We start from the raw sequence: 15,213 nt of genomic DNA on the forward strand, positions 1-15,213 counted from the left end.
TTATTATTGTTGCATTGTTGTGTGTAATACTTACAGTAACTTATGCCTCTGAATCTATGCCTGCCTACCCTCATATCAATATCAAACTTATCTCTAGAACACAGTTCCAGTAGTGGGATTGAATATGAGCTTGAATAAGTCACTCAATAACGTCCACAATGGTTTCGGACACCCAAATGGCTGTTTCCTGAAATATTGCCCTCACTGTAACGGATTTCTGTAATTTGAACAGTATTTTACTGTAATATGTACAGTAAGATACTGTAAAATATGTATACAGTATGTTACTGTAAACAGCAAAGGATTATGGGAAAATATAGGGTCACTACTGTAATTCTTCACTACTGTAAATCAATTTACAGTAGTGAACTTGCCCGCGAAAAACTGACCAATGGCAAGAGGGATTTCTTTTCAAGTGTTTTTTTGAGGGGTGAAGTGGCAGTTAATGCACGGACAAAAGATCATGTAACTCACCAAAAAGGTTAGTATATAATTTCTATTTTATGTAAAATAAACATTTTCAAATGTTTTTACTTATGTTAACAGCAAACTAACATGATGTATCGTTTTGTTTTCGTCTGAATGGTTTTAGTGTCTTTTTTTCCTGACTGTCGTCAGAATGTTTTTTTTGGTGCCTTTATTACTGTCTTTTTTCCTGACTGTCGGCCGGGTCGCTGTCACGGTGATAATATTAACTGGTGAGTAAGTTAAGTTCACCTATATTAGCCGAAATATTCTTTAGTTAAAACTATAAAAAATAATGGCTGTGTGTTCCTCTGCCTCTTTAACGCAAGTTAGCTCATCAGGCGGGCGGAGTCGACGGTAACGTTAACCGAGCTAACAGCGAACTCAACGTGAAATACTGAGGTAAAGTGAGATAGACGAAACCCTTGTTAAAGTGCGGGTTTTAAACAATATTTTCACGTAGGCCTATATGATTTATTTTCAGGTTTGTGATCTGGATAATGCCATCTGCAACGATGGAGTGTGTTGGAGCCTTTTCATTGTGATAACATCAACTGGTATGTAACGTTATGGTCACCTTCACCTAAATTAGCCGAAGTAAACTTATTAAACAGAGAAGCATAATAACTTTGGTATGTTCTGTCTCCTCTTTCACAACTTTTTGGCAGATGTACAGCGTAAATACTGAGTAAAACTTAGTTAAAGGGATAACGTAGTACACCTTAAACAGAAAATTATGCATGTCATCATTTACTCGCCCACAACGTGTTCTAAACTTGCATGAAGTTCTTTCGTCTGAACATTTATGTAAAATAAGATATTATTAAGATATAAAATAAGATATTTTTAATAATGTTGGTAAATAGTGGCTGGTCCGCATGGACTTCTATAATAGAAAAAATACTTTGGATGTCAATGGGGACCAGTAACTGTTTGGTTGCTCATGTTCTTTAAAATATCTTCTTTTGTATACAGCACATTAAATAATTTAATGGAAGTTATGAACAAGTTGAGGGTGAGTAAATGGTGACAGAATTTACAATTTTGAGTAAACTAACCCTTTATCCAACACCATTGTTAATTTCATCTTTTGTTTTATTTTCAAGTTTGTGGTCTGAATTATGTCGTCTGAAATGTCGGAGGTGTATTTTGGAGTCTTTTTTGTGATTGCCTTCGTAATGGTGATAACATCTACAGGTGAGTAAGATGACATCAACTAAATTAGCTGAAGTATGCATTAGTTAAGCAGGCAAACATGTTCTTTTCTGTTCTTTATTTTGAATTTGCAGCGGCCATTCCCTCCGGACTGTACATCACTGCTGACGCTCTCCACTAATACACAGAACGGGTTGACGTTGGAGGAGGAAGAGGAGAAGGAGGAGGAAAGGGTTAGCAATATACCATTATCAATATAGCAAAGTTTTGCTAACTAATATTTTTAATGTTGTTTAATTGATTAAAAACTATAAACACCATACAACATTATATCTTACCTCATCTTCACCCCACATGTTATTGTTGTTAGTAATAAGTTCTGTTATTGTATTTTAGTTTTTTTTTCTGTAAACTATAACACTAAAAGGCTGCTGTGACTTTATCTGTTTCAGGAGAGTCTGTTCTCAAAGCAAAACATGGATGCTGACAATGAAGGGCAGAATCATCATCCAGTTACAACTGCTAACAGACGACTCTTCAGCATTAGCTGTCTATTTTGTCGAATGCAGAATCAGGTAAACCAATATATATATTTTTTTTTTTTTTTTTACATTACATTACATTTACATGCATGCATTTGGAAGTCACTTTTATCCAAAGCAACTTACATTGTATTAAGTTTAATTTAAATTATCCATTCCCTGGAAATCTAAGCTACAGGAATATTGAAAAAGAATGAAGCTTTAATGATTTTAATGTAATGTATTATGGGGTAATACCATCCCTGTAGGTTAGGGGTGGAAATTGGCAAAAATTTGATGATTCGATAGTATTGCGATATTTGGGCCACAATTCAATATTATTGCGCTTCCTAACATTGCGATACAGCAAGTATTGCGATTCGATTCTGCGATATATTGCGATTCATGTCCCCCATATTATTCAAAGACATTACAAAAAATAAGACTGCTCAACTCACTACAAATGTCACATTAAATCTGTGAACATCTTCTACACATTTACTGGAGGCTAGTGCAAAAACTTTGTCCTTGAACATTCAGGACACAGGACCTTATTACAGAACGTAATTATATGAACGCGTCACCACCGCATTAGCACCAAAAACATGGAGATTTTATTTTAGAGAATAATTACACAACCTATTCGATATACTATAATTCTATAATTAAATAAACTAATCGAATATCCAAAAATTGTGACTCATCCCTGCATTTAATACCTTGTTTTTTCCCCAAAATCTTCACTTACGTCTCGATTTTCGAAGGGGATTATAAACGTTTCTTCCTTGGTTCGCTTTTATTTAGGCCTATTACATTCACATTCTTTACTGTGGTAAAGTAGAAAAACGTTGTAGGACAGATAGCCTACATTTTTACTTGCACGTCAGATTCATTTCAACACAGTTTTTGCTTGTTATTAGACATGTACGGCGCGTCAAGTTTATTTGATTTTTAGTTTCGCTCTCTTTGGCAGCGCAATTTCAAACATAGCTTAAATGTCTTGCCCTTGTGGAAGATTAAATTCACTTTTCATACCTTTTACAACAAGTAGAAAACATGAAGATATCAGAAAATAGATCGATGGTCTCTTTCCTCCTCGTGTCATCCCTCTCAAAGCACAGAGCGGTATGGCTTCATGTGGAATCACGTGTCTTTGTGTGGAAGTATTAAACGAAAGTTTTTTTTTTTTTTATATAGATTTAACTTTTCTATTATGTAAGTTTCTAATATTTACTGATATGTATTTGAATGCTTTACAGGCTTTGTGTTGCTTCTTTGACGGAATTGCTCAAATAAAGACTTTTTTGCTCGAATAAACTACATTTTTTTATTTCAATTTTCATAATAACCCCCCAACCACTGCAGGTAGTTGGTCCATTACCACCGCAGTGGTAAAAAAAACTGCCACCGTCACAGCCTTATAACCTATATTGGAATACTTTGCGCTACTGTATCAATATAATTGCGTGCGCAAAATATCGCGACACTGAACAGAATCGATTTTTCCCCCACCACTACTGTAGGTGGATTCAGAATCAGATGTAGTGCTTTTATTAACGCCAAAGTACATGCAGCATCAAGTTTGAGGGTTAGGGAAAATTCTGCCAACACCGGTCTGAAAAAATTATATATTTTTTCCCTGCTTGTGTTTGCAGGTTCATTCTGAGAGTCAACCCTGATGGCACCAAACACCAAAGGCACAGATCAGATGGAAATCTGGAAAGGTCCAAAGAAAAGCATCAGCCTGAAACCCTCAGTGTTTCTCATCAGAGAGGTTGTCAACTTTGACTGGCAAAATTACTGAAATGTAACAACACAACACTGACTTTGACTGTATTTTATTGTTTTAAGGCCTGTTTTGCTTTTCAGTGTGTGTACGTTTTTGCCATGCTACAGATATAAATGGTCACCAGGAGATTAATTCTATGGACTTTGGAGATGTTGCCTTTTTTTTTCTTCAGCTAGTGGCTCCTAAAGGTCAAGATTTGTAATTTGTACTTCTAAAACAAAATGTTCAACGATTAAAAAGAATATTATAAGGACAAATGTTTGTGAGTTATTGTGATTTTTTGGGGGGTGGGGTAAACATAAATTAAAAAAAGAAAATTTAAATGAAAAAAACAAACAAAAAACAATACTAATACTGTAAATGAAAATACGGTAATAATACTGTAAATGCAAGTACAGTAAATGATACAGTATACTGTAAGTGAAAATACAGTAATAATACTGTAAATGCAATTACAGTAAATGGTACAGTATACTGTAAGTGAAAATACAGTAATAATACTGTAAAACATTTTACAGTAACTTACTGGCTGGCATCCAGCTGCCAGTAAGTTACTGTAAAATTTACAGCAACCTCTTTACAGTGCTATTTAAAGTTTTTTGGCTTTTAGTGTGAATATGTTAGCCTTACCTATAAGGTAAGGTAATATTATCTATAAGCTAGTGTGCTCCAAAAAAGTGACAAAATTCGCATTTAGAAAACCAAACCCAACGTTGAAAATGAAAATCAGGTTTATGTCAGAATCCAATGTCAGATTGACGTTGATCTCCAATGTTGGACAGACGTTGTATTGTGGTTGAAAATGATAGGGTTGAGGTCAGAAACCAACATCAGTCGGGTTCTGACGTCAACCCGACTTTTATTTTCAATCAATATCCAACATCAATCTGACGTCGGGTTCTGATGTCACCCATAATCAGAAACTGATCTTATCATAGCTGTATAAATCATCAGCATAAGATTCCTGTCTGCACCCCAAGAGCATCCCACCAAACACCTCAAAATATTAATAACCTTTCCACTTTTATTCACCATTCTACATACATGTTCTTTATACGTTAGCTTCTCATCTACCCAGACCCCAAGAAACTTGAAGACCCTAACTCTTTCAAGAGATTTCCCATATAACTTAAGACCTAGACTTTCTATATTCCTCTTTCATTTTGTTTCAATTCATTTTGTGACAACATCGCTACTCCTGTGGACATCACAACCATTTTTGGTGACAATTTCCAGTTCGTCACATCTTTCACTGTATGGACAAAAAACACTGAGACATTTCTCAAAAAAAAAAAAAAAACAAAAAAAAAAAACAACTAGTGAATAAACAACATTAAAAACATGAACAGCAGCTTCATTTACATTTATTCAATCAAATCTCAATCAATTGATCACAGAGCCAGTGATATTCATACAACATAAAGACAGATTTGCTATAGGATACCAGCTAAAGCAGAGGTGAAATGCAGATATTTAGGTCCACAAAATTAATATCAATATCACTTGCTCTCAAATGACATAAGACAGTTAACCTTAACATGCTAAATTCAATGTAAACCTAAATTAAACATTTTAATAAATTTGTAATCCCACAACAGTTATCCCTAACTTTTTTTCTGTTGCTATCCCTACCTAAACTGATCCCTACAACAACAACTAAAATTATGTAAATAAAATGATTACTTTAGATTTTAAGTTATATTTATATCATAGACATATTAAGAATCTTCAATCTTCTTTTAAAGTAATATTCTTAAATTAAGGGACATTTTTTTGAGAAGCAAAATGACAATGGATAATTGCCTACATGTTGTTTTCTTTGAAACTCATAACATGCATAAAACAAAAATGGCATGGTGTAACGAGCGAGAGTATAACCATCAACATTGAATAAATACATGTTCGTCAGGTTAGAAACGGATAATTAATCACTCAAACCCCTTTATCTAAACATCTCTACATAACCGCCGGACTCGCGCGTCCTCCATGTCTGTAGTTTTTTAGCACTTTTCACTCGTGTTTGTAGTTCTAACCGGATTCTGACCGGAAATAGTAGACCATACGGGTATCTTTGAAACCAACATACTACGATCTGGGATGTACTAATTCTATTTTCTGAGACTATTTAGGGCGGATAGTACCGAATTGGGACGCAGCGTCGAGTCTTCTGAGGTGAGGAGAGCAGTTCACGGTATTTCTCATATTTAACCATCACACACACTTTACAGTTTGATTAAGCGACAGGCTCATTTCTGTGTTGGTTTCATCGATCACAGCGATACTTGTGCGTCTTTTCTGGCGTCTTCCTTCTGAAATAAACATTTAGTGCAGCAGCAGCGAGCATGAGGAGAATATGTTGAGTTCATTCAGACCTGAGCGATGTTGTGTTCGTTTGTGTGATTGTCTCGATGTTTGGAGTGAGAACTGTTACTGAATGTCGAGGCAAGAGGTAAAGTTTGAGATCTGTGAGGGGAATTATGTGAATCGATCTCTTACTTTACGTTGAGCCTATAATGACCCACGTGAGACATTAAATCAACTCTTAGGCTACATGTTAATAAATGAATAGCGTTTTACTCTTGAACAATATTACTTTGTGATGCTCTTTAGTTTTAAATGTTTTATGATCATTGTTAGTTTCAGCGCATATTATTTTAATGATAGATCTAAGTACTTGATTAATGTCAAAATCAAACTAGATTTAGATTAATGTGGACATATTATACTGCTATAATTATTTCTCTGTAGTGGTTGATGGAGATGAGTGTCATTAGTGATTGTTTTTGTGTTATTGATGTTTTATCCATGTCATATTGTGAAAGATTACAGTATTGTCTTTCAATATAGCCTAGCAGTTTTACAGGCTTTTATCACGTATCCTGACTCAAATAATGTGTTTCTAACAGCAAACACTCAGAATAAAGTGAGATGATCTGCTGATGATCCTGAATGGCTTGTTGAATGAGTGTTGATAGTCTGAGGCTCATCAATATTAACAGATCTGCTGAAAACACTCTTTATTTCATGACAATAGTTCCTGTTTTCACCTCATTTATTATGCTGATGTCTTCAGATCTCCTGTACATTGACACTTAAAGCTCATAGAATTTCATTGGTGTCAGCAGACTGAGGGTGTTGGCTACTATATCCACGTTTATTTCTGTTTTTATGATTTTAACTGTTTTTCTTACCATTGTTTATATTTGGAAGAATTTAAATTATTTATATTAATTTCTGTATTTTAATGAAGAAGCAGAATAATGTTAGGATTAGCAATACAAATAGATGGATGTCTAATAAATAGATACTTTTTTTTTTTTTAAACACATAATTGATATTTTTGATTTTGGTAGATCAGCTCCTCCCACGCTGGAATACATCATCAGAGAAGCTCCTCCCACTGCAATTACATCATCAGTGAATCTCCTCCCACAGTAATTCCCCAATAAATGCTGTAAATTCCCATCAGCTACAAGTGAAGACGAGCATCAGAGCATCAGGAAGAGCTGAAATCTGCCAAGACTGAGTTTATTAAAGAGGACAGTGAGAACATGAGTGATCCAGAACCCTGCAGAATGAAACACACTGAAGATCCTGAAGAACAAAGAGGTTGGTGTTTATTCTTCATTCATGATGCTGAAGAACATTCATGTTAGAAACATTCAAGCACTTCATCACATTTAGATAAACAGTTCAACTATGAAATGGTACAGAATGTTCTGGGCAGGGCTCTAGACTAACTTTTTTTTTACTGACAAATTCTTTAATAATAAATAGACAACGTACAGATTTTACAATGTGCAGTTTTATTTTAAAGGAACATGCTGACTTTTTGGGACTTTGGCTTATTCTCCGTATCCCCCAGAGTTAGATAAGTCCATACATACACTTCTCATCTCCGTGTGTGCCGTAACTCTGTCTGACGCACCCACCGCTAGCCTAGCTTAGCACAAAGACTGGAGGTAAACGGAGGTAAACGGTGAATAAGCCAAAGTCCCAAAAAGTCGGCATGTTCCTTTAAGTTCACAGGCTCCAGACTAGCATCTGAGGGCGGCGGCACCGGAGCCACTGAGTTCTGCAGAGAGTATCTGGTGGTGCTGGGGCTGACAATAAAGCACTAAGCTTAATTTAGGGTGTAGATGATTAACTTTAATTACTATCATTCATAATGTCTTAATATTCATTAAAAGCAAAATGAGCGAAAAAATTGACATTAGGGAGTGAAAATAGCCAATAATCATCCTACTGTTTACAATGGTAATTTAGTGTTTAAATAAGAGTTTTCCTACATCTTAAAATGTTTAGTTTTAGTGGAATCTTTGAAGGATGAACAAAATGTGTTATCACATTAAAAATAACACATGATATTATAGTTTTGAAGTGCTGGAAAAAGATGTGTAGTACCTGTAAGCCTTTGACTATTTCTGTCACAATTCATAGTTCCCTTTCGAGAGGTCTCTCGTATTTCGCAAGTCTAGCTTACGCTATGGGAAAACCTCCTTTCCTCGAGAATATTGAAGCAAACTTTTTAAAACGCGGTGCAGCTGCACAGGGCCGCTACATGTGAAAACTGTTCCTGTGGGGGGCTAGTTTCCACCAAAGCCCACACTATAGATGCTATATAGGGCTCGCGATCTCTGAGTCGCGCGCCCCTGTACATGAGCGCTGCTCGCACGGGAGGGAAAACATTAGACAGCCGGACGGCCGGGCACCTATCTCACAGCGACCCAGGTCCTGTCTTCATCCAACCCCTAACTATGAGGGCTGAAGCCTGGGAGGCTATCCCCGAAATATCAAAATGGGTGTTGAACATAATAAAACGAGGTTACTTGCTCCAGTTTGCTCGCAGACCTCCACACTTTCGAGCCAAGGTCGAGACAACGGTCGAAAAGGGCGTGGCCCACGTTCTCCGTACCGAAGTGTCAAAACCAGTTCAGCTGTAAAGATTGAAAGACCATCAGGCAGTCTATGACACTGTCTAACATGGAAATGAGGAACATATAAACCAAAGCCCACTTTCTTACTCTCAGGGTCTCTAGATCCATCTGTATGAATATCTATGTAGCTATTCCATAAATTCCTAAGATGCTCCTGTACATAGTGAGCAACATTTCCTACACTTCCTTCCTTTATTCAGTTTTTAATAGATATATCTACATCAGCCTCAGGCAGTAACCAATGAGGAATAGATGATCAGTAGACAGAAGGCACCATTTTCCTTTCATTAAGCTTAAGCTCCTCTGCATATGTCTTAACAGAATGTAAAACACTGAATCTATTAAGTCTACCTCTCACCCTTCCTAAACTCCCAACACTCTGCTAACAAAGAAATTGAAGGAAGAGCTGACCCAGAGCTTTTAATTTTGACGAAATAATTGAATGCCAATTTTCCATGAACCACATCTAACTTACTAAGTGTGGACCTAGCTGCTGATCCATACGCAAGACACCCATAATCAAAAACTGATCTTATCATAGCTTTATAAATGATTGTCGGAAAGTCTTTTATTTCCTGTCGTTTTATTTTGAAACTGTAGTGATGTCATTTCCTTTCCGAGCGCATCACATCCTCATTCCCGACTCCGCATTCTGTGGGATGGTGGCTCTCGTGTGCGTAACCTGAGCGAAAGTAAGTTTCATCCTGCACTAAGATGTAAATATTGCCATCGGACTTGTTTAGATGTTGTCTACTTTCACCTGTTTTCCTGTTAAGTATATTATACGCATGGTTTTGCTACTTTCGTGTGTATTTCTTAAGTTAATAGGTATCACGTGACTGTTATGAGCCTTGTTAGACTGGAGATTGTTTCCTTTATATTATTTCAGTCGTAAGCTGTATTTTCGAGTGCTATATTTAATTTCTTATGCCCTTTAGTCCTACTGATAAATCGTGTTTAGCCTCTGTGTCACCGTCAGACGCACCTAGAGTGTAGTTCGGCACTCCCTGGCCATGCGCCCCTCACGTGCTGAGCGCATGGGATGCAGTTGCGCCCGCTTCCACTAGGGGGAAGCGAAGACCACCAAATCCATTTAGTATCTATACTTTGCCTCATTAACCCTTTGTATGCCTGTATATTAGTTGTTTATGACTCTTTTCAGGTTATTTGACCAAATTATTATATTTCAGTATTCTGATTCAATGTTTATTATTGTATCGGATATTACTGTATATTTTTGTACATTGTGACTAATATTATTTCATTCTTTGTTTCTTTTATAGACCACACACACATACACATATACCGATTTGAACACCAATGCTTGTACCCAAACTTCAATAATAAAGTTTGCTGGAATAATTTCTCCGTGCCCTTCTCTCTGACCGGAGCCCTGTCAAAGGAAACTGTCAGACCAGTATTACCCCCTTCAGAGTGTCCCACTCTATCACAATGATCAGCATAAGATTCCTGTCTGCACCCCAAGAGCATCCCACCAAACACCTCAAAATATTAATAACCTTTCCACATTTATTCACCATTCTACATACATGTTCTTTATACGTTAGCTTCTCATCTACCCAGACCCCAAGAAACTTGAAGACCCTAACTCTTTCAAGAGATTTCCCATATAACTTAAGACCTAGACTTTCTATATTCCTCTTTCATTTTGTTTCAATTCATTTTGTGACAACATCGCTCTCCTGTGGACATCACAACCATTTTTGGTGACAACTTCCAGTTCGTCACATCTTTCACTGTATGGACAAAAAACACTGAGACATTTCTCCCCAAAAAACCAACTGTTTCTGGCCCCCCTCCGTCTACACAAGACAGCGTGAGGACCAACATCGACATGGAATTTCTCCGCGTACTCACCAAGGCTGTGGCAGACTTCTGGCTCGACTGGTCTCCACCCCAACAACCCTCACGCAGCAGGCTCGACGAGTGGTTCCTGCAAGGGCGCCGACAGACCCCTCAGCAGCGACCCGCCCCCTTCTTCCCCGTAGTTCATGATGACTTACTAAGTCGTGGAAGGCGCCGCCTTACGCCGCCGCTGCTTCACACGATGGCTGTCCTGCAAGTCTTTCAGGCCAAACTTCTCCGTTCCTTGGACGAGTCTGGACCTGAATCAGAGGCTTTCAAGGTCCTGCGTAGCGCCACTGACCTGGCCCTGCGGGCTACGAAGTCTACAGCCCAGGCCATCGGGAGGATCTCAAGCAGCACATGTGGTTGAACTTGACAGATATGAAGGAGGTAGATAGGGCGGCTTTCCTGGACTCCCCCATCTCCAGTTTCGGTCTCTTTGGCCCGGCCATTAAGAGCTTCTCCGAGCGCTACACAAAGGCGCAGAAAGCATCACAGGCGAAGCTCGGCTTCGAGCTGCCAGACCAGAAGGAAGCCTCCTCAACAGCAGCCCAAGTCAGCGCCGCCAGTCACCCAGCCCCCGCCCAGCGGCTGAAGTCCGTCGCCGCTCCTACTCTGCTAGGCGCGCTCCGTTGAGAGGCGGGAACCCGAACCAGGATTGCGTTGGACCCTGAGCCTCGTAAGCCATCCTAGCCACAGGGAGAAAAAGAGAGAATTCAAGTCCCGCCGAGGACGGGCCGATCTCTCGAAAATCCTTCAGACATTCCCCAGTTCCCTCTGTTCAGGTGGCTGAAAACTCTGGAAACTCTGCAGCAAACGAATCTGCCGTGAAGCACGCTCGCCTGCAAACAAACGCCGTTTTCACAGCGACACAAATAAAGCAAGAAAAGAGCTATTTTCTCCATGTGTCATGTAGGTCATGTGCCCGCTATAAAGTTTGCACGCCTACACACAAGCACTGTCCCCACAGTAACCAATTCGCCATCATATGCTGCGAATTTAACAAACGTAGAAGGTGTGCCCACCACAAGCTCTGCACCTCCAAACATAAACACTGTGCATACAGTCTCTAGCCAGCTCACGCTGCCAGTGTAGTTCAGGTGTCCATTATGATGTGCGCGCCCCTACTAGGGGTGGGACATATTGACAAAATATCTCTATTTTTTTCCAATATCTCTATCGATATTCAGGCGATATTTTTGCCATCCTTCAAAGAAATGTGTGCACACTGGCAAAGAAGGTCCAGTTGGTCTTTTGACTTGCTGCATTTGACCTATTATTGTAGGCTATAGAAAAAACAATAAATGAGCTAACTAAACAGAATCTTAGGTTGCCCCTACTTTTTCCACTTGCAAAAAATTTTTATAAAAAAAACGGAACTAGGCACCTCTTGCAACAGTGATTATTAAATCAAACAACAATATTGTTGATGATAAATTAAAAGTAAAAAAAATTCTTTTCAAAACGCTATAAATCCATAATTTTTTGCCCAAAAATTGATGGTTTGTCCTTTTAAAAAAGTCTTTTGTCTTTTATTTTTCGTATTTGCATTTATGAGGAAAAAACAATATTACGTGACAGTTCTCCATTATAGACGCGAGCGCTCTGAAAGCGGCACTAAAAGACTTTCAAACTTTCACAGAGACCTCAAAACAGAAAGCACAAAGCCTTTCTTTAAAACGAATTTCATTTTGTATTAATTGTATCTTAATTTTAATATTTTTTTTCATTAACCAATTTCCTGGATTTAATACATAAACAGTAAATATAGGCTAGCAATCACAACATAAGGTGCTTGAACTGGAGATTATATCATCATGAACCGAACCGTAGCCTACTCGCCTCACAGGCCTAAAAAATGTGAAATATATTTACAAAAAGCTGGGTCTAAACAAAACCATAAAAAAACAAACAAACTATGTAGCCTAATAAATGTGCATTTCTCCGGTGCGTTCACTAGCCAACTGCGAAGATCGCGAGTCAATATCGTCAACTTCATCTCTGCGACCGACACAGAAATTAATAAACAGTTAAAATGTCTTATTGCAATATTTTACATATTCATAATCATTACTTTTGCTGGTTCTTTGATGCAGCTTTTTAGGTTTATAGCGTTTTGGAAAAGAGCTCTTCATGTACAAACACCGTTTCACCAAGGCACAGCGGCCCGGCCTTCAGCACATAAGAACAAAAAGAGAAAAAGCACGGACTTACTAATTACAAAACTTTGATGTGGTTGAACAGGTGAAACAGTCACAAATTCCTCTGCAACTCAAACCTTCTCAGTACGAGTTATGAAGGAAGAGAACAGCATTACAGTTTTCAGCGCGTCCTCCTCTGATTGCTGTGTTGTTGTGACTGAAAAAGTGAGTGCAGGAGCACATGCGCAAAACGTAGGTTTGTAAAATGTCCTTTTGTAAAATGACATATGATAAAATAAAAATAATTCATATATCATTTTACAAAACGGTTTTGCGCGTGTGCTTCTGCGCGCACTATTCTGTTCGAATTTACTTATGAATGTGCGTTTTTGACGACACGGGACCATGGGCTGGGCCACTCGGAGGTTGCTTCCGGGAATAGTACTGCCCTACAGAATTAAAAATCGCTACATATAATTGTTTAGAAGGTTATAGTATGCGTTATTTGTTTTCTCTTTAACTTCTTTCAGCTCTTTTCATGTTTGGGGGGTCGGATTGTACAAATTATGAAATATTCGATATCCCAATTTTGCATATCGTCCAGACAACAATTTGGATATTATCATCTAAAAGATATATCGCACACCTCTAGCCCCTACATATAAACACTTCCAACACGGTGTCATCTTTTTCCCCTATCAGGAAAAAGAAGGTAATAAATGTAGACTGTGTGCCCACTCCTATGAACGGATGGCCGTGCACCTTTCTCACAGCGACCCGGGTCCCGTCTTCATCCAACCCCTAATTATGAGGGCCGAAGCCTGGGAGGCTATCCCCGAAATATCAAAATGGGTGTTGAACATAATAAAACGAGGTTACTCACTCCAGTTTGCTCACAGACCTCCACGATTGGCTCATCGTAGCCCAATCGGAGGAGCTATTAATTACTCCCAGAGCCTGGCTCCTCAACCACTTAGAATGCCTGGGACTCAGGATCAATTTCTCCAAAAGCACAATTTCTCCAAAAGCACACTATCTCCCAGCCGGAACATCTCCTTCCCGGGTATAGAAATAGACTCGGTACGCATGAGAGCGCGCCTTACCGAAGCGCGCACGCTTTCTATTTGGTGCCTGGAGACATCTTTCAGGGCGGCCGCCACTTTCTGGTCTGGATGGACAACAGGGCAGTGGTGTCGTACATAAACCTCCAGGGTGGTCTCAGGTCACACAACCTGCACAGCATGGCAGAGAATTTTTTTTTCTCTGGTCGACTCCCAGCACAACCTGTGCTTGCTGAGGGAGGCGCATGTGCCAGGCGTTCTGATCCAGGGTGCGGATATGTTATACAGTGTTAATTTCGTTAACGAAAACTAGGACGAAAAATGTTCGTTGACGACCTTTTTTCCCATGACTAAGAAAAGACGATGAGAGACGACACCCACGTCATTAAACGATAACTGTGACTATATCAACACATACAATATCGTTGACGAAAAAAGACAAGACTGAAATGTTTAAACATTTTTTTAAAACTTAACCAAAACCACTTGTTTGTGTCAAATAAAGGAGACGACAACACATTGGCTGTTTTTTACGAGCGTTCATGCTTACGGTTGCCAGGTTTTAATAATTAAATCCCCAGACAGAGCTTTTCTGTTTCTGAACACGATTTCTACCCGGTCTTTTCAATAGTATCTGGCAACCATGCGCGCGCACGCTCTCTACACTGCTAAAGAAGCACGGATGATCTGAAAACAACACAGACAAGTAAGCTGGAGTTTAGCGATCTTCATTTGAGTTTTTCTACTTAAATTAAAGTCTTTCAGTCGGTCTGTGTTCTGCCACGAGCCGTTTGCACTCTCTGTGCTACTAAATCTGTGATCAAAATATAGGCTGATATCCAGTGTTTTTAATGTCGATCATATTATACGAGCAAGAATTCAATGTTTCCAGAAATATCCACACGATTTCAAATGAGACACTGATTTTATACAACAGTTCAACAAACAGAAGGGTAGGCTAACATTAAATAATGTACTACATTTAAAACAGTATTGTCATAGGCTTATTGCTTTATTTTGCAACGAAAGCCACAGCAGAACTGCAGCACACAGCGGTGATTCGTGAACGATTCTGTGGCTTAGAATGAATCGTGAGATTCAATGACCTGTTCATAAAAATAGCAGCTTGCTTCCTTACTGAATGAATGAATGACTCCATGACTCACTCATAAAGACAGTGACTTACTACTGGCTTTAATGTAATATTTTAAAAGTACCGGTATCACTAAGTTTTTACCATCATTGCATATTTATTGAACATTGTTTAATTTAAAAAAA

At 38.6% G+C, this 15,213-nt stretch overlaps 1 protein-coding gene and 1 long non-coding RNA gene across 5 annotated transcripts in view; both read left to right on the forward strand.

Annotated features, from left to right (window-relative positions):
- The first annotated feature begins 207 nt into the window (after window positions 1-207).
- On the forward strand, window positions 208-4,187 carry LOC309509420. Of its 4 annotated transcripts, none has more exons than XR_014209896.1 (8): window positions 208-481; window positions 593-698; window positions 795-867; window positions 950-1,022; window positions 1,572-1,662; window positions 1,755-1,853; window positions 2,073-2,195; window positions 3,797-4,187. It is a non-coding gene; the product is annotated as an uncharacterized lncRNA (long non-coding RNA). The 4 variants fall into 4 exon arrangements; XR_014209897.1 differs by having other exon boundaries at window positions 799-867; XR_014209894.1 differs by having other exon boundaries at window positions 208-698.
- A 1,793-nt stretch (window positions 4,188-5,980) lies between these two features.
- LOC309488696 (uncharacterized protein) overlaps window positions 5,981-15,213 on the forward strand; it is a 28,647-nt gene continuing 19,414 nt past the window's right edge. The window contains exons 1-2 of the mRNA XM_082157033.1: window positions 5,981-6,121; window positions 7,284-7,539. Coding sequence (XP_082013159.1) covers window positions 7,482-7,539 — 58 coding nt within the window. The 5' untranslated portion in view covers window positions 5,981-6,121; window positions 7,284-7,481. The remainder of the gene's footprint in view (window positions 6,122-7,283; window positions 7,540-15,213) is intronic.

This window comes from Leuciscus leuciscus (genome assembly GCF_965113295.1).
Source record: "Leuciscus leuciscus genome assembly, chromosome: 1".
Classification (NCBI taxonomy): Eukaryota; Metazoa; Chordata; class Actinopteri; order Cypriniformes; family Leuciscidae; genus Leuciscus; species Leuciscus leuciscus.